Source organism: Armigeres subalbatus, chromosome 2 (assembly GCF_024139115.2).
Source record: "Armigeres subalbatus isolate Guangzhou_Male chromosome 2, GZ_Asu_2, whole genome shotgun sequence".
Taxonomy (NCBI): domain Eukaryota; kingdom Metazoa; phylum Arthropoda; class Insecta; order Diptera; family Culicidae; genus Armigeres; species Armigeres subalbatus.
The window spans coordinates 261,718,464-261,746,315 of NC_085140.1; the positions used below are offsets into that span (position 1 = coordinate 261,718,464).

General features: G+C 40.8%; 2 protein-coding genes across 7 annotated transcripts in view; one reads left to right on the forward strand and one right to left on the reverse strand.

Moving 5' to 3' along the window:
- The first annotated feature begins 67 nt into the window (after positions 1-67).
- LOC134212162 (uncharacterized) lies at positions 68-4,357 on the forward strand. Its single transcript, XM_062689775.1, has 3 exons — positions 68-227; positions 3,532-3,751; positions 3,818-4,357. Exons 1-3 carry the CDS (start codon positions 148-150, stop codon positions 4,163-4,165), a joined length of 648 nt encoding a protein of 215 aa, XP_062545759.1. The 5' UTR covers positions 68-147; the 3' UTR covers positions 4,166-4,357.
- Positions 4,343-27,852, reverse strand: part of LOC134212158 (E3 ubiquitin-protein ligase lubel) — a 90,138-nt gene continuing 66,628 nt past the window's right edge. For 3 of the 6 annotated variants that reach the window (XM_062689770.1, XM_062689769.1, XM_062689766.1), the window contains 9 exons: positions 25,525-25,830; positions 25,324-25,434; positions 24,785-25,265; positions 19,748-24,672; positions 6,897-7,469; positions 6,293-6,640; positions 6,057-6,232; positions 4,982-5,150; positions 4,343-4,475 (listed from right to left, as the gene is read on the reverse strand). In XM_062689770.1, coding sequence (XP_062545754.1) covers positions 4,446-4,475; positions 4,982-5,150; positions 6,057-6,232; positions 6,293-6,640; positions 6,897-7,469; positions 19,748-24,672; positions 24,785-25,265; positions 25,324-25,434; positions 25,525-25,830 — 7,119 coding nt within the window. In that variant the 3' untranslated portion in view covers positions 4,343-4,445. Of the gene's footprint in view, positions 4,476-4,981; positions 5,151-5,218; positions 5,388-6,056; positions 6,233-6,292; positions 6,641-6,896; positions 7,470-19,747; positions 24,673-24,784; positions 25,266-25,323; positions 25,435-25,524; positions 25,831-27,852 lie in introns of all 6 variants that reach the window. The other 3 variants (XM_062689772.1, XM_062689771.1, XM_062689768.1) reach the window with 2 other exon arrangements.

The window sequence follows — 27,852 nt, forward strand, 5'->3', positions numbered from 1 at the left end:
CGTCTCGTCAGACGTCAACGCGAAATATTTCACAGAACTGTCATCATGTTTTTGTTTTGCTATTTTTTTCTTACATGTGCGGCGGTGTTTGTCTACAATCTCCGTTTAAGTTTGAATTAAAATAAAATTACTGTGAATTGTGAAAAAATGAACACTTATTTATGGGAGTTCGCGCAAAAACTGCCCAGTGAAAACTTGTTTCAAGTCATACTAAAATCGGCTTTATCGTAAGTAAATTGTATACACTCGAAATAATGCATTTTATTTGCTCATAATTGTTTTTAAACGGTTGACTGAATCAATTCAATATTTTCTCAAAAGGATGTGAAGTGATTTTGTAAACAGATTCAAACCAAGCATAATTTTTCATAAGGACGTATGTAACAAAAGTAAACAAAACGAGGTTTTTAATACAACATGGCAATCACACGCGACTTTATATAATACGCATCGATTTTATTGATTTTAGATCTTAAAATTCTTTAATTTAATCTTTTTACAAATCGACGTATGTAGAATTTTCTATTTTTGAAGTCTTACTGTTAACATACGTCGCTTTAACATATGGGAACTAAGAGCGACCTATGTACCAAAAAAGCAAAACAAAACAAAACTGCAGTTGCGTCAATCGTGCACTATGGAAAACCGACCAATGTACAGCGACGTATGTACAGCATACCGGTGTATGTATAATTGTATCGTTTTTCATAGGGAATTTGAATTAACTGAGCTATGACGTGAAGCACACTTATAAGTACCATGTAATGATGCATGCCAGCCAAAAAAATATTGAAAAAAGATTTAGTTTTGAAACAGTTTTAGAAAAAGTTTTGCCAACTTTCTGCGAAGGATTTCTCGAATCCTCATAATTGTTACATACGTCGTTATGAAAAATTATGCTTGAAACGTTGATTTTTTCAATCAGATGCCCGCAGATAAATACATAGGGTAAAATGCCCAATAGTGGACCCCCTAGTAGCGAAATTTTGCTCTTCCTGGCATAAGGAGTGGAAATTTTCAAAATATTAATTTTGCGTGGTATCTAATATCAAGCTCTGCATCTCCTCTTCATGATACATACATAAAACACTCAAATACTCGACGTTATTTTTTGAAATTAACATTGTAAAGTTGGACTAAATTTGCCCTATAGTAGACCCTCTGGGGGTCCATAATAGGAAATTGCTTCCCTATAGTGGACACTTCATTTGATTTTCATGTTTCGTTTCGGGACGTTCTTCTTCCCTATTATGGACCCCCCAAAATATTCCTATAATGGACACTCTCGTGTTTATTTTTTATAGAATTGTAAAAAATCAACTAATTTTACTTTCCATAGCATTTTCAATGCATGTAATCAAATCATAGGACTGTAAGGTAGGTTCTCCCGATGGAATTTCATAGCAAAATGTTTCCATTGTGTTGTTTTAATGAAAAAATGTCTGGAGGGTCCACTATTGGCTGGGGGTCCACTATTGGGCACTTCACACGGAAGAAATAAACTACCCAATAGTGAGTTTAATTCACCCAACCTCGAACATCCATACGGGAAGCCAAAATTGAGTAAGTAGGGTCGAAGTAGTTTGCCTTTACTACCCAACGGAAAATTTATTTACTCAAATGTAAGTTTAATTCACTCAATTTCGACCTCAGGTAATAAAACTAAAAATTGGCTTCCCGTATTGAACTGGCGTCATTGGATTGTTTGGCTCTTTTGTTTTTGACAACAAAAGAAAGAGTGGATGAAAGAGAAGAGAAAAAATAACTCAAAATTAAGTTTAAAAATACTCAATTTTGGGTACTTTTTTTCTTCCGTGTAGCCCAAAAGATATTTTAGTTATTGGCGCATCTTTCCCAGCACTATGAAGCCGGTTCCCAGCTCGTTGGTGGAGCCACAGCTTTGGTAGAAGGTAGCCGCTCGATGCCCGCTTTTCCACACTTTCTGTCCTGTCCAGCAGATTTCCTGCAGCGCTACGACATCGAAGTTGCGGGGATGTAATTCATCGTAGATTATCCTATCGCAACCTGCGAAGCCTAGCGACTTGCAGTTCCATGTTCCAAGCTTCCAATCGTGATCCTTTATTCGTCGCCTAGGTCGTTGCCGATTGTATCGAGTCGTATTATCTTCTATGTCGTTCGTAATGGTTGTTTTTAAAGGCGGCTTATTGGGCCTGCGCAAACCTCCTGTCTCGTCGGAGGGCCGTCGTGTCAGGGCTGTTTAGCGTCCCACCTAACACCAGGACTTGGGCTTGTGCGCTTTGAGCGGTACACGGTCGCTTTGGCGGAGCCTACTTGCGGATACATGCAGCTTTTTATAGAGGTTTAACAGGGCCCACTGTCAAACCCCACCACATCCTAGGCAGGCGCCACAACTCGCAGATGGTCTGGGAAGGGATCGTCAAGCCCTTGGACATAGTCCCTGCTGCCCCTGGGATGCTCTTGTAGGCAAATTATCTTCAGTATCTTCACTCCTTCCGCACACTCAGTTTACACCAAAGGGTGACCCTGCTCAATGTGTTCATTTCATCTAAACTTTGATATCTGGCGTCGCTGCTCACTCCTGCTGTTGTACACTACGCTAAAATAACAACGACGATGAGAACATTCGTATGGAGAGGTATTTCGGCAAGTCTGCCGATTCAACAGTTGGTGCGGAATATAGAAATAGGTGGAATGAAGCTCCAATAGCCCATATTAAAATGCCGCTCTCTGCTGACGAACCGGCATGCCCAGGACATCGATGTTATTCCTTTCTATAGATCTTTTATACTTCAAACAAATCCTAATCCACCCGCTGACTGTCCATGCTTAAAGTTGTTCCTTGCGACTTTTGCTCTGCTTCCCCCGCAAACCCAACAGAATCCATATGCAATGCAGCAGCCATTCACACTTTTCTGATTGACCGAACGGAAGATCCCAAAGTGTCACAAGAACATCCAACAGAGCATTGGGGGAAAATCTGCAACAATATTTCAAGGAAGCAACTGACACCAAGCCAACGAACCACTCTATTCCTGGCCGTAAATTGGAGCATCGGGAGCTGATGATTCGAATAAATAGAGCCGATGGACAAAATTGCCAACACTGCAACGCAGCATCTGAAACGCTTGAGCATAAGCTCAGTGCTTGTGTACGCGTGGAAGCGGTCTGGAGACTACTCCAGCGGATGATATCCGCTACTCTCAACGGATGGCGCAGGTTTTAGGCAGAGCAATTACTAAGGCCGCAACTACTTGGTATAGACATAAGACAAAAATTCAATTCTTGAAATTGTTTGCAAATTAGGTCAGCTTTATTATGCAAAGTAAAAATTTTATCGACGTAGCAGCACTAGCTTTTGAAATTGAAATTGATGTATGAATAGTTATTTTATGTAATTATTTTTTACTCAGTTAATAAACACATAAATTTTACAAAAAAAAAGTTCAGTATGTTCAACATAACATGGGGCTCTCAAGTGAGTCATCTTTTAGTTATCTTTTGAAAGCTAGTTTTGCAATCCTTGATATGTTCACATTGTTAATATTCCAGAGTCGCAGCATCATATCATGCTGATGTAGGTAAAACGAACAATAAGTGGATGTGCCATAAATGCAAAACACTGTGGATGCACGGCTACTTTCACGTAGACGAAGTGGCAGGAACTGATCGATACGACAAAATCATTGAAAAGTATCAGAACAAAACTATTCGATCGAAGAAGCAGCAAGCATACCTTGATTATCTCACAAGTCGCAAGCATACAACAGTTGTAAGTTTGATTTGCATTTATTTCTCTAATTTATGTAGTTTTAAATATATTTCAACCTATTTGCAGAAATACACATGTAAGCTGTGTTCCAATCAAACACGTATTACCACCGACAAATCCTGCCATAAACCGAATGCTTCAACATCGAATCTGGATGTGGTATGCCCTCCAGTGATCGTCAGTAGCAAGAAAAAGAAGCGCAAGAAAGATCCAACCGCAGGACTAACCATCTCGCTAGAAACAAAAAGAAGTGTTCCGAATGTTACCAAGAAGAACAAAAAGCTGTTCTCGTTTAGCTCCAAAGAGCCTAGTAAATTAAATGCCTTGGCTAATATGTTGAAGAAAAAATCTGAAGGGCTGTCATCAGCTGGGTCTTCTTCGGCCCAGGAACGATTGAAACTGTTACTTAAGTAGGTAATAACTAATGTTTTAATTAAATAGGACCTAATGCAAAAATAATAATCACTGATTTAGCATACTTTTCAGTGGAAAAATAGGAAATATTGGGAGGATAGTGTAGGTAATCGATAGCACATAGTAACAGTAGCGTGAGATTGTAACAATACATGTCAAATAAAGCGTGAGGGTAACTTGAGTATCATAGAAGAGGGTTTTATTGCGCGTAGCATGATGACAATATCTATGGCTCCTCTGGCTACGATGACCAACAGGCGGATTGTTCCTGGGTTGCACTTTAGTTCAATGGAATTTGCTCTTTGACGATCTGAAAAGAGTGAGTAAGGAATTCATTTAGTAATTTGAGTATTTAAAGTTCTCAAAATTTGATTGATATATGTACCGCAAGATGTATGAATATCGTAGAGTGTTTTTTGAATGATATCCTTCTGATGTAGCTTAGTAGTCGACTTACTTGTCGGATTTGTGTGCTCGGTGTCCAGCGGTTGGGCTTGAATTAGTGTGGTGAGTATTTAAAAAAGTACAATTTCTTTTAGCTTTGTTCATGGAAAAACTCCTATTGCTTTGTTTAGTTTTTTTTTCATTTCCTTCTACTAGATAGGGTTTCCGAGATCCAATATTGCAGTAAAGTTTGCAGTAAATGAACAAATCTTTATATAGTTAGTGTCATATAAAATGTGCATTGTGTTAACAAAAGCTTGCATTGCCAGATTGTTTTGCGTGGTGCGTAAATCAACAAGATAAGTAAGTTAAACGCATTAACTCTTTTAGGAAGCAGATAAGAAGTTAGCGGTTAGTATGGTAGAAGCTCACCTTCTGGCACATTTCTCGGTAGATTTCGTCGGTATCCCAAGGACCCCGCTCCGGCAGTGGTATTCCCCGTCTGCGCAATTCCTGGACACAATCAGTAAGATCCAGAATTGGCAGGGGATCGATTTGTGCCTTGGATACCGCGCCTACCAGATACTCAACATAGTGTGTTCTGGAAGAAGCATGTAAGAAAAGAAAAACACACTCTTAGTAGTAATCTGAGCTTTGAGCCACGCTCACCTGTGCTAAATAGTCGCGATAGATTCCGTCGACGAGTCCGAATGGGCGGGGAGGCATGCGCTTGTTGGCCCGGCGTACGATCGATTCAAGATCGTCGGCGTTCAATACGTTTAATGGATCGATGCCGTGGCTCTTTACCAGAAAGGTCAAGTACTCTATGTAGTGTGCGCTAGAAAAATATATGCGAACAAACAGACAGAACCATCAGTATGGGATTTCTGCACATCGTACAACATAACAGCCCACAGTTCAATATACGGGATACGGAGATGAGCGTGTGATGTTGTAATATGAAAGACTATGACTAGTGTAAAATCCATGGCTTGTTTTCAACATGCATGGGTTGAGACGGGCATAGCCAGTTAAGTAATGTGTTCAAATTAATTTTATAATTTAATCAATGTTTCATCGCTAAAGATGTTTTACGCATTTGTTGCGACGGCTTTTGTTTGCTCTCGATAGTCGGGAAGAAGCCTGATGAGCTGTAACTTCGATTATTAGTGAGTACTGTGCCAATCTGAATACGGTTACCGGAAGCGTATCGCATTCGAACGCTATATATGAAGGGTGTATGTCCAATGTCTATGTTTCGAAACCCATACACAATTTTCTAATGCTTCATACAAAAATGTGGCGAAGAGTTGGAAACTGTCAATTTTAGAGTGCCGTAATTAATGGATCTTATATCCTAAAACGCATGTCCAATACTTATAAATTACCAGTTCAGCATCATTACTAATCATTTGCTAGACAAGAAGGGATTAACCGAGAGTTACGGAATCTACAGAACTATTTGGAACAGTGTGTTAGAGAACAGTCAACAAGAACTTGAGGTTACCGGCACAGTCCAGCGTATCCGTCAGGGACATCACCATTGCATACGGTGTCCATCAGACCACCGGCTGGGTTTTCCCTCTGAATGGGAATGGGGCATTGCATAGCTGCTGCTCCACCTTCCAGAAATTCTCGCTTCATCAGCTCGGATGGTTCGGTGTTATACGTCACATTGTGCATCTGCGAAAAACGAAGAGCATTTACCCCTTTAAACAAGCAGAACCCACAGCGGAAGATTACCGTCAGCAACGTTTGTAGATCTTTCGGGTCCTTGTCCCTCAGGTAGAATAGGCAATTCCTCGGATGGTGCGCATGGAGACCCAACTTAGCGCAGTACGGAGAGACGTCACATTTGGCGCCCATCATGAACGGTTTGTTGCAGCCAAAGCAAAACTCGAACTTGCACTGGGTGCAGGTAAAATGCATGCAGCCACCACGCGACAGCGAATATTTAAATTTGCAGTTTGGACAGCTGATACCATGGGCTTGCAGATGCCGTGCCACTCCTTGGGCTTGCAGCTCCGGATCGTTGGCCTCCTTCCAGGCAGCGAATTGTTCACACGAGATACCTTCATGCTGCGATTCCCACTAAAATGAATAAAGAAAATTGATTACTATGTCTGAAACTTGATTATGCATATGTACAACATGTGATAGATTTAGTTCGGAAAAGGTACATATGCATAACCAAGTTTCAGACATAGTAATTAATTTCCACTCCGGGTGGCTTAATACCCGGCATATAGGCAATTAACTTTGAATGTACTGAAAGGAAATTGTCCAATAAAATGCATGATTCAAATATATTACGGCTTGCGCATAAAATCGTGGGTTTTATGCTTACAGGTTTCCGACACGATGAGCAAGTAATAGACCCACAATCCGGGCAAATTAGCCTCTTTTGGCGTGGTCGAGCGAAAAATCCGGACGAGCAATCGACACACCATTTGAAGTTCGGGTCCTGCATCAGCGTTCGGTCACGCAACTTCCGCTGGAACAGATCGTGCACCTCCTCGTCAACGATGTTCTTCAGCAAAATGTCCAGATTGGAGAAATATTCCAGGACGTCGTCTTCCGTCGTATCGGCATTGTTTAGATCCGGTTCCTTACAGTATGGGCAGTTGCAGTTGGTTATGGAACGGTGCATGATTTCTTCGGTAAAGTAAACTTTAGCACAGTCCAGACAGCACGTGTGAGTGCACTTCAGCATCGAAATGATCTCATTCATTGGGTATGTTCCCAGGCACAGTTCGCATTCCTTCTGGAGTAGATTCTTGGCTTCCTCAATTGTGTGGCATTGCGTGGCTGCCCATACCGCATTCTCATGGGCGTATCGCATTTCAATCAGCTGAATCGCCAGCTCTGCTTGCTGGTAGGACATCACGCGGCCTTCGTCCAGCAAACGACGCGCTTGAACCTGCAAAAAGAGATGATTTATGTATCTGATTGGAAATGGTGCTTTTAAAAACAGCAGCAACATCATGCAATAAATTTTTCTGTACACTTTGTTTTTGAGCTATTGATATTTGCTATAAACTTCTCTTATTTTATTTTCAACATTTTGGCATTTGTATAACGAATAAAACTTGTATTCGAATAAATTCCAAAATGTTCGATTTGCGATCTGTTGAGCTACAATAGACTGGCTCAGGAAACGAAAAGTTGTCGAGTTCTACTTCGGGTGGCCTATACCCAGAATATAGCTTAGCTTAGCTTAGCTTAGCTTAGACTGACTGTACATATTAATGGTTGCTACTCCGTGATTGATCAGAGCTGGTGCAAATTGCACTACGATCCAAGTGAATAGTGGTTGGGGTTTACCATCTATTCTCGAAGTGCAAGTTTCAGCAGCTCTCAAATGTTGATCAAAAACGGCGCCGGCCAAGTCCTTACAGTCAGTTGGGGAAGGGAGGGAATGTTAGTGTGTGGTTATTGTTGCTACTAGAGACCGAGAATACCTCTGCATCTCCACAATTACCACGGGAAGGAAGTTGTGTTAGTTGGGTGGGGTAATCAGTAACATTGATCGGGACTCACCATGGAAAGTGATGTGACTATGCAACTTCTATACTACAGTATTAACATTTCCTTGATTTGTTCAATTGTTTATCCTTCGCGAGAATAAACAATTAATCGCTCAAAATGCGCACCTGCGGCCTCATTTCTTCAACGCAGGGAAAGTAAAAAAGAACCGGGATTTAAATCTATATACATAAAAATGAATTTCTGTCTGTCTGTACCTTATAGACTCCGAAACTACTGAACCGATCAGCGTGAAAATTTGTATGCAGAGGTTTTTGGGACCGGGGAAGGTTCTTAAGATGGTTTGAGACCCCTCCCCCTTTTGGATAAGGGGGCTCCCATACAAATGAAACAGAAATTTCAGCATAACGCGAGAACTAATCGAAGGAGAAATCAATTTTAGGCGAAACGAAGTTCGTCGGGTCTGCTAGTTGAAAATAAAGTAATAATCACGGCTGTTCAACTAAATTGATAGTAATCGGAAAGCTAATTATGTTATCTCTATTTGACGTTAAATAAGAATGTTCAGCCAGACATATTTTGTTAATTTACGTTTATTTTACATGTCGTTTATTTTGCATTACTTTCGCGCGTGTGTTTGTCGCTTGCCGTGACCAGTATACCGTAATTAGGATCTCGCTGGTATTAATCCTGATGTGCCGGTTGGCACTCGTGTTGGGCTTGTGCGCTTTGGGCGGCACACGGTCGCTTTTCAGTCAATATAAAGTCGTACATAGTGCAACACAAGATGCTAAATTGGAGACGATATTGATACACGATAAACATACATGTTGTATGGAGAAGCACCTATATCGCCTCCACTTCAACAGCCTACACGACACCATATACTTTCATGTGTTGACTGGGTTTGATAGGGCCTGCCTATATAGACACATGCAGCTTTTTGCAGAGGTTCAACAGAGCCCACTGTCAAACCCCACCACATCCTAGATAGGCCCCCTAACTCGCAGTGGCCATGGGGAGGGGTCGTCAAGCCCTTGGACATAGTCCCTGCTGCCCCTATTCGGGTGTTTATACCCGGAATTTAAGCAGTTAACTTTGAATATAGACAATTAACTAAGCAGCCTCAATATCTGTTATTTGTGCTTTTTTGCATGCCTCTTTTTCAGATAAATCGGTCCTTAAGGGTCCCGATAACATACCGTAGTTGAACGATTTGAGGAAAAGGTGTAATGGCCATCCCAAAGACAATCGTGGGTTGCGAAACAAGCTTATGGCAAAATATGAGCGAAGAAATTTTAAGGAAATAGTGAACTAAGGGCCGATTTTTTCACCTCCGCTTAACTCCTAAGCGGTGTCTACCCATACGCTTAAACCTGGTTTAAGCCCTAAGCAGAGGTGAAATCGACCCTAAAAGTGTTTGGAACAAAAAAATCCAATCATAGCAACCATATACCGAGTGCTATGACAAAAATTTGAAATTATAATGCGAGACTTCAAAGCAATCATAGAAGCTAAGTCGGTTGCTAGGCAACGAGGTAGAAGAAATTCCAATTTAGCTTTATTGTGTTAAAAGTTGAACTTGTTCAACTTGTTGTTTAAGAGAGTTGAATGAAGGTGTTTAGAAGTTCAATTCGCGTTCAATTCAAGCGACTTGTTCAATTCACTTGCCTTGTCTAAACTTAGCATTAGTAGGGCATTCGTAAAGTAAGCGTGGTGAAGAGAACACGTGAAAATAAATTGAATTTGTAAACCGTCGAAACCGTCTAGTTTAAGCCTAGTACGCTGCTGAAAAGTACTGTGCAAATAGATAGGATACGGAATGGTCATTAGGGTGCCAATGGAATATATGGGAAAAAAGTTATCATCGAATTTCAAAAAACGACATTGCTCACAAGTTTCATTACCCCAAAGTATGACCCCATGCTAAATTTGAGCTCAATCGGACATGATTTAGGGGTGCCTAAAAGTCATCAAAGTTTTGAAATTTTTACCCATGAAAATTTTCCCAAAGGCCAAAGAAAAAGTCAAAAATCGCATTTTTTTTTGTTGCCAAATGACTTAAAAATGCATGAAACGTCGAGATGTGATGTATGAAATTAAAAAAAAATGTTTTGAAAAGAATCTTTTTTTTCTCTTAGAACATTTTTGGGACTTTTTTTCCATTCTAGGTTTTCCCATTATGTACCAGTATTTATTTGAACTTGAGAAGTGAAAGCAGTTACACTGTTTATTTTTATTATCTCTATATTAAAAATGAGTTTGCATTTCGGAATCCTTTGAGGCAATATAACTCACCAACGGGATGATGTACAAGATTTAGGCTGACCAGATCATTTCGGTGAAAAAACGGGACAAACGCACTTGCAAAACGAGACATGCAGAAAAACCTGGTGACAAAATTCAAGAGCTGTGGAAATTTCAAAGTAATGGGCTTCATTAAATTTTTCCGTTTGAGAAGTTAGAGGAGCAATTTAGAATGAATCATTGGGAACTATTGGGAAATCGACTGTATATTTTTTATTCGATTTTAAGAACGGCTACGCAGTCTTGAAGATTGAAACAAGATGTATATTTGTCCGACGTTTCGACACCATCCCCGTGTCGAAATATACATCTTGTTTCAATCTTCAAGACTGCGTAGCCGTTCTCAAAATCGAAGTATTAAGTTAGTTGTGGAAAAATACTACAATACAAATATTTCACTACTCAAAGGGGCGCGGACACAACCAAAAAACTACGCATTTTTTAAAATACTTAAAAAAATTGGGATTTTGAAATTTTATTTTAATACACTCTTAAACATTCATTATGGATTTATTACTGACCAATATACAAAACTTTTCCCATTCTGAACAATTAAAAATAATAAAATAAAGTCGAAGTAACCTGCCTAAAGCATGTGCTTTAGTGGGCATTAGAGAGATAAGAAAAAAATAATTTTAGAATAAAAAGTCAAGAGACATATGCGAAAAAAAAACAATAGGGTTGGATTATTGATTTTCCGTGATAAAACCCATTTTTCATAAATATAAGTGAGAGAAAATCTGCGGATAAGAATAACAAGAATCTTTACAAGGAAGGAACATTAAAAAATGTAATTTTAATTATTTCCATGAATATGGTTGGCGCATGTGAATGAATGTCCAATCTAATAAATTCACTGTCCTTTTTTGGTCGAAATTGATTTAAATGACGCTAAAAGTAGCCTCACACCTCGGGACTCATGCAATTTCATCGCGAAAAGTAAAACAAATCCTAGCTACTTTATAGACTGGTTTACAGCTCGGACACTCGGAGATTTCCACCGGATTGTATTTTAAATCGGGCCGGAATTCTAATTTTCTGCAACGGATTCTCATTAATCCCGCCTTCACATATTTCTTCAGCTGATTTATAATTAATTCTTTAATGTCGTCGTTTTTTTACATTGGATGATATCGAAATATTCAGAAAGATTTTGAATGATTCTTAATGTCTCAAAGAATCAAACAATAGAAAAATATATGGCTTCGGAATAAGCAGAAAAAACTCATTGAAATGAAACTGTATGAAAAAATCTCCCATCGTCACCTGTTGTCATTGACTGTTGAAAAAACGGGACAAATTGAGGATTTTTTAGATTACGACGGGACAGCACAATAAGGTCTAAAAAACGGGACTGTCCCGTAGAGTGGCTCAAATTAGTATGGGAAAAACTTTTTTCATTTTTTTTTGTGGGCCGCCCTCTTATTCGGTTCTATTTGATGCCCTAATACTCTGGACAAAATTTCAGCCAAATCGGTCAACGTTTGGGCGGTGCTAAACTCGTTGGAAGTTTATATGGAAAAATATATGCAGAAACATCCAAAAACAGTGGATTGCAGTTGGACGGCACAGCTAACGATGAAGAACTATGATACTCATTCAGATCTTGAAGAATTTAATACAGAATGTTATGCAGAAAACCGCTAGAAGATTAGAGTTTGCCCGGCTAAGTTATTAGCATTTCTCTGAAGTGGGGTTTGAGCAAATTTCGAGCATTAGTGATTAATCATAGATTTAATCATGATTAATGAATAATGGGTAATTTAATCATTATTCATTAATCATAATCATACAAAAAATACGATTAAATCATTAATCGTTAATAATAGATTTTTACATTTAATCGTTAATCACTAATCATATTGATGTATTTTTTTGTTTATTCATTAATTATCAATTATAATCATTGCATACATCGCTTTTATTCATTAATCTTTAATCATAATCATACAATTTTTATACCTTTTAATAACACAATTTGGTAGAAAGGTTACTTGATTATTGATCACTATGCAAATTATTTAATTTGATTATTCATAATCATTAATCATATCGATCGTTAATCATTAATCATACACATATTGTGTCAACATTTAATCACGATCGGTAATCGTTAATCATACTCCAAACGTTTTATTCATTAATCATAATATTTAATCATTGTCAAAAATTAATTTAATCGTTAATCATAATCATTAATCATTGTCAAAAATGAATAAATCATTAATCATAATCTTTAATCATAGAGTTGAATGATTTAATCATAAAAAAATTAATCATTCATTGGAAGCTTTATTCATTAACGCTCTGAATTTCGTTTCTTTTACCTTTGAAAATAAATAAATTCACCCCTGCAACACTCCAGTAAAATGCTAATATCTATCTAATATCTAGTCTTCTTGCGGTTTTCAGCATAACATTCTGTATTTAATTCTACAAGAACTGAATGAGTATCATTGTTCTTGATAGTAAATTGTGCCTTTCAACTGCAATTTACTGTTTTTGGATGTTTCTGCATACATTTTTCCACATAAACTTCCAACGAGTTTAGCACCGCCCAAACGTTAACCGATTTGGCTGAAATTTTGTCCAGAGCATCAGGGCATCAAATAGGACCGAATAAGAGGGCGGCTAATCAAACAATTTGAAAAAGTGTTTTTTGAGCCACCCTACTGTCCCGTTAAATACGGTACGTATGGTCAGCCTAGCAAGATTTCTTCATCAAACGATTCGTCTTGGGATCAGCTGTGTTTATAATATTAAAAATTCTACATTTCGCCAGGAAAGTTAGACAAATGTAAAAATACAGTGTTGACCCGATTTTGTCACTCCCCGATTTTGTCTACCCCCGATTTTATCACGTTTTCGACCCGATTTGTAAATAATACCACAGACAACATTGATTTTCATGAAATAAGTTTCACCGCCTGTAGTTTATTACAAATCACTTCTGAGTACCTGGGAAATATTTTGTAAGCAATTTCAACAAGAAATAACGACGCTGGAATCAACCCAACGATTGACAGGTCCAAAACACAAAACGAATTGGTTCGTCTATTTTTTTTATAAAACGAAGGATATTCTGTTTGTTGGGGAATATTTGCCATTGTTTCCCAAGTCATCTAATTTGCCGTCGTATGGTAAAGTTCTTCGTAAGTTCATGTTTCATTTGCCAGCTGAGAAACAAACTGCTAAACAAAGTGCGCGAATAACAACAGAAGCGTTGATAGATGTGTGTACGTCGATCCTTTTCAATGTGAATCGAAACCGCGTAAAAATAAACCGCATTGTTTTAAAAAACCGACGTGAAAAATCGTGTTATTTAAAAAATCCGATTAAAAAATTCGTTAAAAAAAAGTTCCGCAATGACATAAACCGTGTTTCTACATTATCAGTTTTCTAAATGATGATAAATTCTTGGATGATTAAAAAAATGCTACATCCTAAAACAACTTACCCGTCGATAATTTTCAATGTACCGTCGTCGGGGGTGACAATGGGTCAAATGGGGGTGAGAATGGGTCACTGTTTCAACTACTTAGAATGCTTGTAGAACAGATTGAATGTATCGGAGGGCAAGAAGACTAAAATATAAGAGACCTTTTTGAACGATTTTGTTCTACGACCTCCAGACTGCCGGTGAGAGCGATGACCCATTCTCACCCCCAGACCCATTGTCATCCCCGATGGCGGTAGTTAACAAACTTAGCAACAAATTAACGTATATGAACAAATTTAACACACTTTGTTAAACTTACTTTCTGAGAAAATTTGCACAATTTGCCACCTAACTTCGAGGGCCTACTGAGACCTTTTCACTGATTATATTGCTGCGGCGATAATAGGAGCTTAGAAAAGCAAAACAAGTTCTTTCTTATTTAAATTTTAGTTAACATTCCTTGAAATCTGAGAGTTTTATTGAGCCTTAATCCAATCTCACGAAGCCTAGCGTGATAATTGGAAATTCAATGAGTTTTTTAGGATTAGTTTTAGACAGAAAACTTTAAACAACTTTAAAACCTTAAATGATTGATCAATTGCTGATTAACTCCATTGCAAAATCCGGAAATGTTAAAAATTGTACGGTAATCTAAGCAATAGTAAGCATCATATGCCATTTGAAATTAAAACAATTTGTCCAAAATTCCATGTTTACTCAATATCAAGACAATACAGGTTATTCAGTATTTAACTTAAATTTTCTTTATTCAATTAAAATTTTAGAAATAAAAAAAAAAATGATATCTGGCACGCTGGCATTGATGCAAATTAGCATTCATACACTGCCAAAAATATCTATATATAAGATATATGTGTCGTCGTTATAAATTTTTGCAATAGCTCCACCCTAATCGATATAGAACCACACATAAATTGAATAATTGCTAATTCAAGACCACACATGAAGTTTATTTGGATATAAATTTTACTAGTCGACCCGGCAGACGTTGTCCTGCATAGTAGGCGGAAATGCGCGTTGTGAACTGCCCATACAAAATTTCCATACGAATCTTAATTTTAGTTTTTCACGATTTACTCAACCTAACTCGTGATTTTCTCATTAGGAAATATCATATAAACCCGTCGGAAACGATAACGAACATATTTGCCGAAGGAATGAAGAAAATCCATCAAACCGTTTTCGAGTTATGCGGATACGAACACAGACCATTTCATTTTTATATATATAGATTAGTAGTTCGCGTGGAGAATGGTTATGTGTGCGCTGATATATATGTGGCTCCAAATGGCTGCAGCGAAAATGCGATGAGAGCAGCTCTCCGTTGGTGCGTGTGCACGCCACCGAGATCGGACGAGAAGGGGGGGCCGAGTCATGGCTTGCTGCTCACCGATTGACACGCTGAGGTGTTAATATATAAACACACGCTGACTCAAACCCCACAATATACATCATAAGTTAAATCTATGGATTTTTGCCAATAAAAATGTGTGGATTTTTAGTAGTGTATAGCGAAATATAACAATTGCTCGGAGTGCAGAAACTTGATCAAATAGATGCAACTTGTTATAGTATTTCGAAGGGACAAATCATTTTCTGCATTTACCTCCATATACCTCCTATAACAAGAGGGCTAGATATGCGCAATACTTATGCAAAGCAGCTAATTTTTTAGGGGGGGCTAACTAAATCCTAGCTGGGGTTAAAGCCCCACCCCCTAGCCCCACTGTAATTACGCCAAAGCATAAAACTGAAATTTGCTGTAGAGATAATGCAAAAATAACGGAATGAAAAGTTAGCAACAAAATTGTCTTCTTTTTTGTTGCTGACAAAAATTTCCGAATCTTTGTCATTAAATATTATCTCCGACAAATACAAAGCTTTGTCGTTGGTTCTCTTTTGTCACTTCACGTAGAAGTAATACACTCAAATCATTAATTAGTGTACTACCCCTGGTGGGGGCATCCATCAATTCAGCTGTTATTGGTCGACGGTACAGCAGCAGTGCCTTTCTTTGCTTTGTTCTCTCCGAGGCAGCCAAGTTGGTTGCGGCGAGACGGACGCAATGAGAAAACAGAACTGTGCAATAAAAACCCTATTCGACTAGATGCTGATGTCATATTAGAAATTTGGAGACAGTACTCGTCGATAGAAAATCCTTCCGCACGCGATGGCATATGAGTAAATCAAACCACCTTCCTTTTGCCAGTGGAGATATATCAGCTTCCACACTGATATTCATACGGGAGCTTGGCAGAAGGAAGATCGTGCGATATGTGCCATCACAAATATTGCCCTCCGCTCGCTTTCAAATCGACTTCTATAAAAAACATTCTTCATGCCTGCCGTCGGAGTCGTCCGCCGCGGCTTAACATTGGGCGGCTACAAGACGGTAGACTAGCCCAAGACTACTCGCAGCAGCTGTAAGAGTCACTCCTAACGGAGAAGCAGCTAGGCGCAGCATCTCTTGAAGTTGGCTGGAGAGATATTCGATCCGCCATTGGAAGCACCGCAACCGCTGCACTAGGCACGGTGGCTCCGGATCAGAGAAACGACTGGTATGACGGCGAATGTGAGCAGTTAGTTGAGGAGAGAATGCAGCATGGGCGAGATTGCTGCAACACCGCACGAGGGCGAACGAGGCACGATACAAACGGGCGCGGAACAGACAAAACTCGATTTTCCGGAGGAAAAAGCGCCAGCAAGGAAGATCGAGACCGTGAAGAGACGGAGGAACTGTACCGCGCTAATAACGCGAGAAGTTGAACCGTTCACGTAAGGGCCACGTGCCACAGCCCGATATGTGTAAGGACATAAACGGGAACCTTCTTACGAACGAGCGTGAGGTGATCCAAAGGTGGCGGCAGCACTACGAAGAGCACCTGAATGGCGATATTGCAGACAACGACATGCGACTCCCGGCTCCGAATCTCCAGGAAATCCAGGAGGAGATCGGCTGGCTGAAAAACAACAAAGCCCCAGGAGAGCTGTTTAAACACGGTGGTGAAGCACTGGCTAGAGCGCTGCACTGGGTGATTACCAAGGTTTGGGAGGATGAGGTTCTGCCGTAGGAGTTGATATAAGGTGTCGCGTGTCCAATCTACAGAAATGGCGATAGGCTGGATAGCAGCAACTACCACGTAATCACATTGCTGAACGCCGCCTTCAAGGAACTCTCACAGATTTTATAACGTTTACTAACACCAATTGCAAGAGAGTTCGTGGGGCAGTACCAGGCGGGATTTATGGGCGAACGCTTTACCACGGACCAGGCGTTCGCCATACGTCAGGTATTGCAGAAATGCCGCGAATACAACGTGCCCACACATCAACTATTTATCGACTTCAAAGCCGCATATGATACAATCGATCGGGACCAGCTATGGCAGCTAATGCACGAAAACGGATTTCCGGACAAACTGATACGGTTGATCAAGGCGACGATGGATCGGGTGATGTGCGTAGTTCGAGTTTCAGGGGCATTCTCGAGTCCCTTCGAAACCCGTAGAGGGTTACGGCAAGGTGATGGTCTTTCGTGTCTGCTATTCAACATCGCTTTGGAGGGAGTAATACGAAGGGCAGAGATTGACACGACACGAGTGGTACGATTTTCACGAAGACCGTACAGTTAATTGGTTTCGCCGACGACATTGATATCATGGCACGTAACTTTGAGAGGATGGAGGAAGCCTACATCAGACTGAAAAGCGAAGCTAAACGGATTGGACTAGTCATCAACACGTCGAAGACGAAGTACATGATAGGAAGAGGCTCAAGAGAGGTCAATGTGAGCCACCCACCACGAGTTTCTATCGGTGGTGACGAAATCGAGGTGGTTGAAGAATTCGTGTACTTGGGCTCACTGGTGACCGCCGATAACGATACCAGCAGAGAAATTCGGAGACGCATAGTGGCTGGAAATCGTACGTACTTTGGACTCCGCAAGACGCTCCGATCGAATAGAGTTCGCCGCCGTACCAAACTGACTATCTACAAAACGCTTATAAGACCGGTAGTTCTCTACGGACACGAGACCTGGACGATGCTCGTGGAGGACCAACGCGCACTGGGAGTTTTCGAAAGGAAAGTGTTGCGTACCATCTATGGTGGGTTGCAGATGGCGGACGGTACGTGGAGGAGGCGAATGAACCACGAGTTGCATCAGCTGTTGGGAGAACCATCCATCGTTCACACCGTTAAAATCGGAATACTGCGGTGGGCCAGTCACATAGCCAGAATATCGGACAGTAATCCGGTGAAAATGGTTCTCGACAACGATCCGACGGGAACAAAAAAGCGAGGTACACAGCGGGCAAGGTGGATCGATCAGGTGGAGGACGACTTGCGGACCCTCCGCAGACTGCGTGGTTAGCGAATTGCAGCCATGGACCGAGCTGAATGGAGAAGACTTTTATGTGCAGCACAGGCCACTCGGCACTCGGCCTTAGTCTGATGATAAATAAATAAATGCCTGCCGTATCCGAACGTCCGTATCAATTATATACTTTCGCCTCTAATTATATCATGAACATGTACGTCTAAGTTTGGAAGATGATATTAGCATTTCCACACACTCAGTTTTTATTTCTGCAGCTCGGCAAAAATCCGCACAGCCGTGCACCAGCAAAATAAATAACTGATATTCCGGCAAAAATAGCGTTTGTTAGCTGATTTTCGGCAAATTATTTGCTGATCATCAGCAATTTTGACAGAAATCTCGGCAAAAAACATGTTTGCTGGGGCACGGCTGTGCGATCCTCGGTACAAGTTCAACATTTTGCTGAGATACCGGTAAAAAAACTTAAGTGTGCATATCACCCTGATACTTTTGAAGAACATCTGATACTATTGGAGAATTCTCAAAAAACGTTTAAGGATTTTTAGTAGTTGTTTTGGTTCTGTAGAAACTTCTTGATGAATTCGGAGAAATGCTGAATAGAATCCTAAGATGAAAAGCAGGCCAAGTTCCAGTTTTTTGGATTGTAAGTTTAAAACGGATTGTAAGTTTAAGACCAAAGGTCATCATGCTGAGTTCCGTTTGGTGAAACGGACATTAGGCCGAAAGCAAATTGATCCAAACCTTTTTGAATGAACGCTTTTGGTATCGAAGAAGAAAAAGACCAAAAGTCATCATGCTGAGTTCCGTTTGGAGAAACGGACATTAGGCCGAAAGCAAATTGATCCACACCTTTTTGAATGAACGCTTTTGGTAAAATGTGCCGATCAGCTGAATCACTTGGCCGAACATGTCGTTTGACCTTATCTGACGTTTTAACGGAAAAGTCATTCAGTAGAACAACAAGATATTTGGCTGAACATGCCGTTTATCCGGATCGAGATAGTAATAGGATATAGTAGTTTGGTCGCACCGGTTGTTTGACCGAACGGTTCATTTGGCGAATTAATCATTCATTTCTGAAGCCGATATACATATCTAGAAACAAAACCCCTAAAAGCTTAAGGTGATTATAGAATGAAGCCCGTGGTGAATTTCAAATTCACCACACGTTTATCTACATACATTTCCAAAACCCTAAATCTGGCGTAATAGTTTTTGTGCAGTGCCGAAACTCAAATTATGATTGTTCAGCATAACTAAGCAAACGATCTACCATTATTTAAGCCCCATACGCGTTATGGTTCTTTCATCTCGTGCCCTTAAAAAAAATATTGGAAAAGCACGTGGTTTACAAAATGGCCGATTTCTGGCTTCATTCTATAATCACCTTAAAGGTCATATTAATATTGACCCAGGATATTCTTGCTTACGTTTGATTTTCTTTTTCGAACGAAAGTTGATGCGAATTCTCGTTTACGCCAGCAAAATCAAGTGGGAAAATGGTTCGAATGAATCAGATTCGTTCGGAAGTAACCTTCGTCCGTAATCAAGAATATCATTCAGGAATGAATGATAATGATCTTCAAAATTGTCAAAATTCACTTACCTCCAGCGGTTCCTCACTGGGCTCGAACGGCTTAACCAGCGATCGAATGATTGTGCGACTCTCCGTGTTCTCCGTGACCGTCGTGGTGCACTCATCGTCTTCATCCGAGGTAAAGTAGTCGTCGCTGAAGCACGTTTCCATGTACTTCTTTCGGAGTTTGCGTTTCTGCTCCGAGGTGACCGAACCTTCGCGAGATCCCCCCGGAGTGGTGCACTTGGACGAACTTGGCCCCGGTGTGGAACGGGACGAGCCCGGCTCCCCGGACGACGATGTGGAAGCTTTACTAGTGCTCGCCGCAACGTTCGGCTGAGTGGGTATGGTAATAGGGTTGGTAAGCTTATTATTAATGAATGCCTTCGGTTGCACCAGTTTGGATGGTTTTGGTTTCGGCGTGATGGTGGGCGATTTCGATGAATCTTTTTGTGTCTTGTTGAGGAACTCTTTCTGCATGTTCTTGACGGAGTTGATCTGCATGGGACCGAACGGACTGCCAATGGAGTTCTTGCGAAGAGAGTTTCTACGACTAGAGGAATCGGATGTGGTGGAAGTATTCTTTTTGATTTCGGTGGAGGCTTTGGTTTTAGCTTTGACGAGTTTGGTAGTTTTCTGGCCGGATGGAGATGATGACGAGGATGGAGTGGTCAGTTTCTTGCTAGTGGTGCTCTGTGATGATGTCTGGGCAGTGCCTGGACCAGGAGTTTTTATGGATTTTGATGAGGATTTGGGAGAGGGTTTTCGAGTTGATGAAGAGGCTTTAACGTTTTCATAGATGTTGGACGACTGCGTAAGTGCTTCAGATGATGACTGGGATGATGGTTCTTCACCGTTTGGTGAATGAATGATCACTTGTGAGGCATGAACTTCAATAAAACTAGAAGAATCCTCCGAGGGCTCTCGCGATATGGATGAACGGATAGTCGCATCGTGAATTACTCCGTTGGTGAGTATTGGTGGTACAATTTCTTCTTCAACAGTTGATCTTTGTATGATCTCCGAGATTTGGTTTATAATTTCGGCCACTATCTCCACAGTATTTTCATCTTCGTTTGAAGAAGAGCTTTGAAGAGTTTCAGTCTTTGCCGGGAATACTGTTGTAGAATCTCGTGTTGTCTCCATGATTTGATTCTGAACAGGATGCAATTCTACTGAATTGTTCAAAGTTTGTTCATTACTTGGTGAACTCATGTCTTTGGTTGAGGTAGTATCTGAAGTATGTCTTTTATCTGGGTCGGTAGTAATTGCGGAACTGTGTCCTGAATCGTTATCCGGAGGTACAGAATGTGTTGCTTCTGAATGCACAGCCAAGATATTATTATCAGGTTGACCATGTATCGTAGATGAGGCCACGATACTGACGTCACTTGCGTCCTCACCACTGGAAATTTCATCAACATGATCTTTTAGGTCCAGCTGGATAGATGACGGAGTATTTTCTGGGTTCAAAAGTTTGTGGACTTCTTCTTGGTTTATAGAAGTGGACTGAGCTTGATTCATAGAAGTCTGACCAATATTGGGGTTCATCACGTGTTGAATAGAGGATTCTTGTATTTGGGATGATGTTCGTTCTGTAGGCTGAATTGATTGTTCTTCTAGATTCAGAGTTGTGATGACTGAATCTGTATTTTCTTCGGATAATGCGACTAAATTAAGAGTATTTTCAATTTCGTCAACCTTAGAAGAAACTGTTTCGGAGATAATCTCTTCTGAGCTGATTTGATTAAATACTGTTTCCTTGGATGTAATTAGATTCACACAAGTTATTGAGCCCTCTACAATCTGAGCTACAGTTGGACTTGCTGAGCTTTGTACGGATTGAATCGATTGTCCATTTGTGATTGTATCATCAGCTCCGTTTACAACGGTCTGTACAGATGTCGAACCATTTTCGGTTGGCATATTTTGAAGTTGTTTAATATTCACGTACTCAAGTATTTCGTGATCTAATTTTTGATCGACCTCAAGGTTGACCAGATGACCTGTTACTCTATTCCGATTCACAGTAGCATATTCTGGAACATTGTTCTCTGTAGCTGTAATTTCTTGACTGTTGTGCTCTTCAATTGGTGGAACCGGTGAAACCTGCTGGAGTTGTTCACTTAGGTCTCTCGCGACGGTATTCAGCATTTCAATAGTGGCATCCAGAACGTGCGTAGCCGAAGCAGTTTCCTTTTCAGCATGGTTTTGTTCTGCGTCATTCGACATAGCGTCAGATGTATCGGTTTCAGGAACCTTTGAATCTTGTGGGTGTGGTTCAGGTGTAGCCCGTTTTTCAACGCCGGCGACAGATTGACTCGGACCAGATTGTACTAAATCGTGAATTGTGCGCTCCCCGGTCTGAACTTGATTTGCTGGATCTAGATTCACGGTGCTGTTTCCAGCATGCTGAGCTGTCTTGATAAATTCTCCAATAACCACTTTGGCATTCAATAACGTTTGCACATTTTTCATGGTCAAGTTCATGTTCTCCTCTGCCACCAGCGTTGCTTCAGTAGAATCCGTAGCATCTGCTACGAGTGTGACTTCACTAATTGTACTTATCTCCGGACTATTCTGTACTGTGTCTGCACCCGAAAGCTCGTCGTAATCCAGTTGGTTATTTCCCGTCAATCCTTCAACAGCTAAACTCAAAATGTCGGTAACCTCACCGAATGATTGCTCGATCACACTCAACGTGTCATTGAAATCACTATCCAAGGGCAGATCGCTGACTTCTGATGCGCTGTTGCGCTCCATCTCCCGCACCATCGCTGCATTTATCTTGGGAAGCTCTGGTTTGCTTTCCTCAATCCTTTTTTCTTCCACTTGGTCCACTGAATGTACAACGTCCTCTGGAGCTATTTCACTGAACATCACCGAACCGTCATCGTCTTCGTCTTCATACTCGAAAAAGTCGCCGTTTTCATCCACGTCGTATTCTTCGTTGGAATCCCACTCTTCCATCATTTCGTCACCTTCCGTCCAGTCACCGTACTCATCTTCCTCGTAGTATTCGTCTTCGTACACGTCATCCTCGTCTTCCATGGTCGCCATGTCAGAGGCTATTTCGTCTTTCATCTGCTGTATCAGCCGCTTGGTATCCAGTACCAAGTCCGACAGATTGTTGGATGGTTTGGGCAGCGATATGGACACAGGTTCGTCTTTGATAGGTTCAGTATTCAGTTGTGGTGCATCGACGATTTCAATTATAGTTGGACTAGCAGCAAGCGGTTGAAGAGGCTCCTCAGCAGGTGAAATGAGCATTGGTTCAGGACTTTGGGAAACGGCTTCAGGGACCACTACTGATGGGGTTTCAAGAGGAACAGAAGCAACTGGGGATTGTATGGAACTATTTGCTACTTCATGCAGAGGGCTTATGGATGGTTCAGTGATGTGATCAACATTATGTGGACTAACAACATCTTCGCAGGTGTCATTGATTTCCTCAGAAGCAGTACTTTGGTCGTGAGGTTCATGGTTCGGCGGAATGATAAGCGATGTATCTGGGACATTCTCGCAAGTTAGACTATGATTGGATAAGGGTTGCTGTTCACTAGTTATGATCTCTGGCGTGGGCTGTGTTTCAACTTCGATGATCTCTTCTGTATCTACGACATTATCATAGATAGGTTGAACCACGTCTACACTTGGACTGTCCAATTCGTTTGGTAACATATCCAGTTCCTGTTCAATTTTTTCGATGTTTTCTACAACATGTCGCAGTTCCTCAACATGATCTACATGCACTGTCGGAATGGGTGATTTATGATTATGTGCTATTGCTTCGAAATCACTTTCAGAGGAACTTTTGACTGGTCTTCGCTGTAGGTAATTATCTTTGTTAACAGGGATTCTGGACACACGTCGCTTTTTCACCTGCTTTCTCTCTGATGTTTCAGAATTGTGCTGCGTAGCAGCAAATGCATTAATTTCTGCAGTGTTTACGTAGATTGCCTCTTCAGCGGGATTGTCAACTGATGTTGGTGGTTCAATCTCCAAGGAACCCAAACTTGTTACAACCTCTCTGTTCCTGTTGAGTAAGTCCTGAATTCGTTGATTCACAGCAACAATGTCGTAATAGTCGGCCGATTCCGCAGTGTTTCTAGCCTCGTCGGAACTACTGTCGAATCGATAATTGTTAGTTTTATATTGTTCGAATTCGTTAGTCAGACGTTCGGTCCGAATAGCTCTCATAATGAAGTCCTGTATGTTAGCATATTCGTTGTCGTCTTCTTGTGCGGTTTGAAATCCCATCGAAGATCGCTTTTTTATGTTTGGAAAATCATGCATATCGTCTTTGTCGTTGATGTTGAATGGAAAGTTGCTGATGACCGAATACTCTTCTTCAGAGAAGTCTGCGTTCATGAGCGTCTCTCGAATGTCGTCTACTAGAGTTTTTTCAGTATGAATTGGTACGCTTCTCAATTCTTGTTGGACTTGATCCACAAGACTTGGAAGAACTTCCTGAATGTTTTCTGCCATAAAATTTCGAATGTCTTCGTATATCGGTTTCGATTCACTTTCGGATGGTTGATTCATGCGCGGAAGTGGAATTGGACTTTTTACTATGATGCGCTCGCATGATTCAGAACGTACCGAAGCTTGTGACGCTGGTCGAGATCCGCTTTTTTCGACTAGCTTGGTGAGAAGATGCTGGATATTTTTCAGCACGTCTTCGTTTTTGTTTTCCTGATTCTTTTCCATTTGATCGATCAATTTTTCGATATCCCTCAGAATTAGAGTGTTAGATGTAACGCTCTCTTCATCCGGGACATCACATTTCCCATTTTCATTGACAGTCGTGTGATTGGTTTTATCCACGTTGGGGTGGAATTTGACTTCAGGACTACTCGCGACTTCTACTTCAACGGTTGATAGGCATTCTGAAGCCTTGTCTGGCAACAGTTCTTTTTCGACATGGGTACTTATAAACTCCTGGATCTCGGTGCCTGGAAGGGATTAGGAATGATTTTGCAGGAATTGTAGGAACCGCGGATGGGAAGAGAAAAGAGTTTTTAATTAATATGGATAATATTTGTTAGTGCTTGCGAGTTCTCTTACTAATTCCACTCCGATCCTCTTTTAGAGCTTGCTGTAAAAGCGAGTTACCAGAGTCGTTGTCTGCCCCATTTGGAGGACCCCAGATACGCATTAGGAAGGGTTTTAGCTGTGTTTTACTGAGCTCAACCATAGCAAGATCCATATTTCCATGGTGAGCGGTTAGACTTGTTACAATGTCTTCTCGGGTGAAGTTACCTTTCGAAGCGATCTCATGATACTTTTTCTGACGCTGCTCGATACATTCCGTGATAGCGTGCCAGATGTTCCCTTTATGCAGTCGTAGTGCTTCGCGAGCTTCAGCCGAAGAAATGGTCCCTATCGTATTCTCTCGTTTCTCATGACCGTACTTTGTAGCCAATGTTTGCACGGTATCTACCAACTTGGACCAGTTGTCACGGAGCCATAGTACTGGATGCTTATCCTTGCAAAGACTTAATGCTGCCTGCAGCTCGTCAGTCGTAAAGTTGTAGTGTGATGCCTCCTAAAATTGCTTGTAGTTTAGTTACAGACCTTAAAATATGTAGCATATACGAACTCACCTTCAATAAGTTTATGAACTCATTCTCGGCGGAACTATTCTGTCCGTTGCTTGACAACGGTTCCATCATTTTTGTGCCATTTGTAGGAGCTTCGTTCATGTTGTTCGTAGTCTAAAATGATAACATCAAAATGTTAGTATCCTTAACTCTATCGTACCCTTCCCATTAGCAAATTCTAAGCTTGAAGCATCCATAATTCACCGTCTTTCGTCTACTGTGAAGCAGTTCAACGTTGTCAGTGGTCGGTCGGGGTGGCGCTTGGCTTGGTACGGTATCGATGCGCCGTAGGTCGTTCATTGCGCGATACTTGTGCTGATCAAGCGGCCGTGTCAATCCGAAATTCGTTCTGGTGGCAGCAGTTTGGATGATTTGATTGATGGCGCGGTCCAAATAGGACATACTTTCGTCTGCATGATGTGGTGAAGCGATTGACGATGGATGAGTTTCATTTTGCTGCTGCACGTAATGTGGCTGAGGGCTCAACTCGTGCGGAGTCGGTGGAAGACTCTGCAAGCGATTTAGCATAGTAAGACATGATGTAGCTGGTCATTTTTGTTAGTATTGACTGGTATTCTGTGTCAATGTGTAAGTATTTCTAAGGGGCTAGCCACAAAGTACGTCAAGCTTTCAGGGGGAAGAAGGCGGGGCTATCCGGGCAGCGTGTCTATTAAAACAAACATTTTAGAGGTTCAATACAAAAAGTCTGACGAAATGGGTATAGGGCCTGACGTACTTTAATGATCTTCCCTAACAAAATCTTCAGATGAGCAAACTATTATTATTATTATTATTATCTTTATTAACGAGATTTTCGGCCCTTGGCCGGCTCCTCTCGTGTAGCAGAAATGAGCAAACTAGTAATGATAAGTTCTTGAATTAATAAAAGCAACGAAGTAGTTAGTCCAAAGGTTTAACGTAACTCTAATGACTGGAGGAATTCACAAAGGAAGATGACAACAGTTTGAAAAAGGCTTGTTCCAATTTTTGTAATGGTTTTGTAGCAGGATTGAATAAAAATATAGTACCACTGGGACCATACGCAATAAGTTCGCGATTGAACATGTTTCGTATCGGTCGCGGACCTGGGTGCTTAGTTTTGTTTTGTGCGATCGGAAAGTAAAGCAATTAAGTGTTGTTTTTTCAATTAAGTGTGTTGATCATTTTTCGTATTGGACACAGAACTTTCGCAAGATCCGAGATGTTAGTTTTGTGTTGATTGCACGATTGATTGTGTTTCGACTAATACGCAGAATGGTCGCGCGATTCGAAATATTTAGTTTTGCTTTAGTGTTACGCAAAATAAATTATAAAAAACGCGTTTTTGATTCGCATTCCATAGATCGCATCACTTGCCAAAGTGAATCCAGATGAAATTTCCATATCCCAAGACAATCGTGGAGATGCAGAGGTGTTCTCGGTCTCTAGTAGCAACGAGAGTCGAGCCAAAAATGCTTCCTACCTTATATGACCGTAAGGGCTTGACCGGCGCCGTTATTGTACATTGTACATTGAGAATGGATAGCTAGCTCCCATTCAAATAATTCACTGTGCAGTTTCGCAAGCTTTAGTTAATCACGGAGTGGCAACTAGGTATTGTTTAGAATTGACAGGCTTTGGTACGCCGACATCGCTGACATTTTTGCATCAGTGCACCGCTGAAAATTGGTCACGCCGCTGATCTATAAGTTTCCACGCCGATTTAAAGAAATTCCGAAGATTCAGATGAGTATTCGTACAAATTATCGTTTGATCTCCAGCATCACGTTAAAACTCCAGAGAGTTTTTCGTGGGATTGCCAATTATTTCATTCAAAATTCCAAATAATTACCCGATAAAACTTTGGGAAGCTTTCCGTAACAACAAAAGAAAACAACAAAGAAAAACTTCTAGTGGAAATTCCGAAGGATTTCCCGTTTAAATAAAAAAAAATCTTGTTGAAATGAAATTTTTGAACGGGGAAGAGCCGAAGACCACAAGACCGAAAGTAGTTGGGCCGAAGCCTATCTAGCTTAAAGTCATGTGAATAAAAATGTCATTTGGACAACAGTTCTTTTGGCTTGAAAAAATCGGTTAGCCGAATAGGTCAATTTGCCTAAAATGCCTTTTGGCCAAAAATGTCGTTTGGTTGAAATGGTTGTTTTGCAGAAAGGACATTTTTGAGTCAAATGGCTCCTGCTGGTGCCAAACGACGATATCTACAAAATTGCATTTTTAGCCAAATTATCTATACGGTCAAACGACATTTTCGGGCAAACGATCAATTCGGCCAAAAGGCATTTTCAGCCAATTGAACTGTTAAGGCAAACAACTTTGTTGGCCAAATAACCAGTTCGGATGACTGTCCCTTTCGGCCAATTCACATTTTCGATTAAACAATTTTCGGTCTAACACCCGCTTTGGACAAAATTGCAATTCGGTCAAATGGAATTTGGCTAGATGACTTTCGACTTAACGTGTTATTCGGCTAGTGGCATCCCAACAAATGGCCACAAGGCCAAAAGTTGTTTGGCTGAACACGTCATTAGTCCG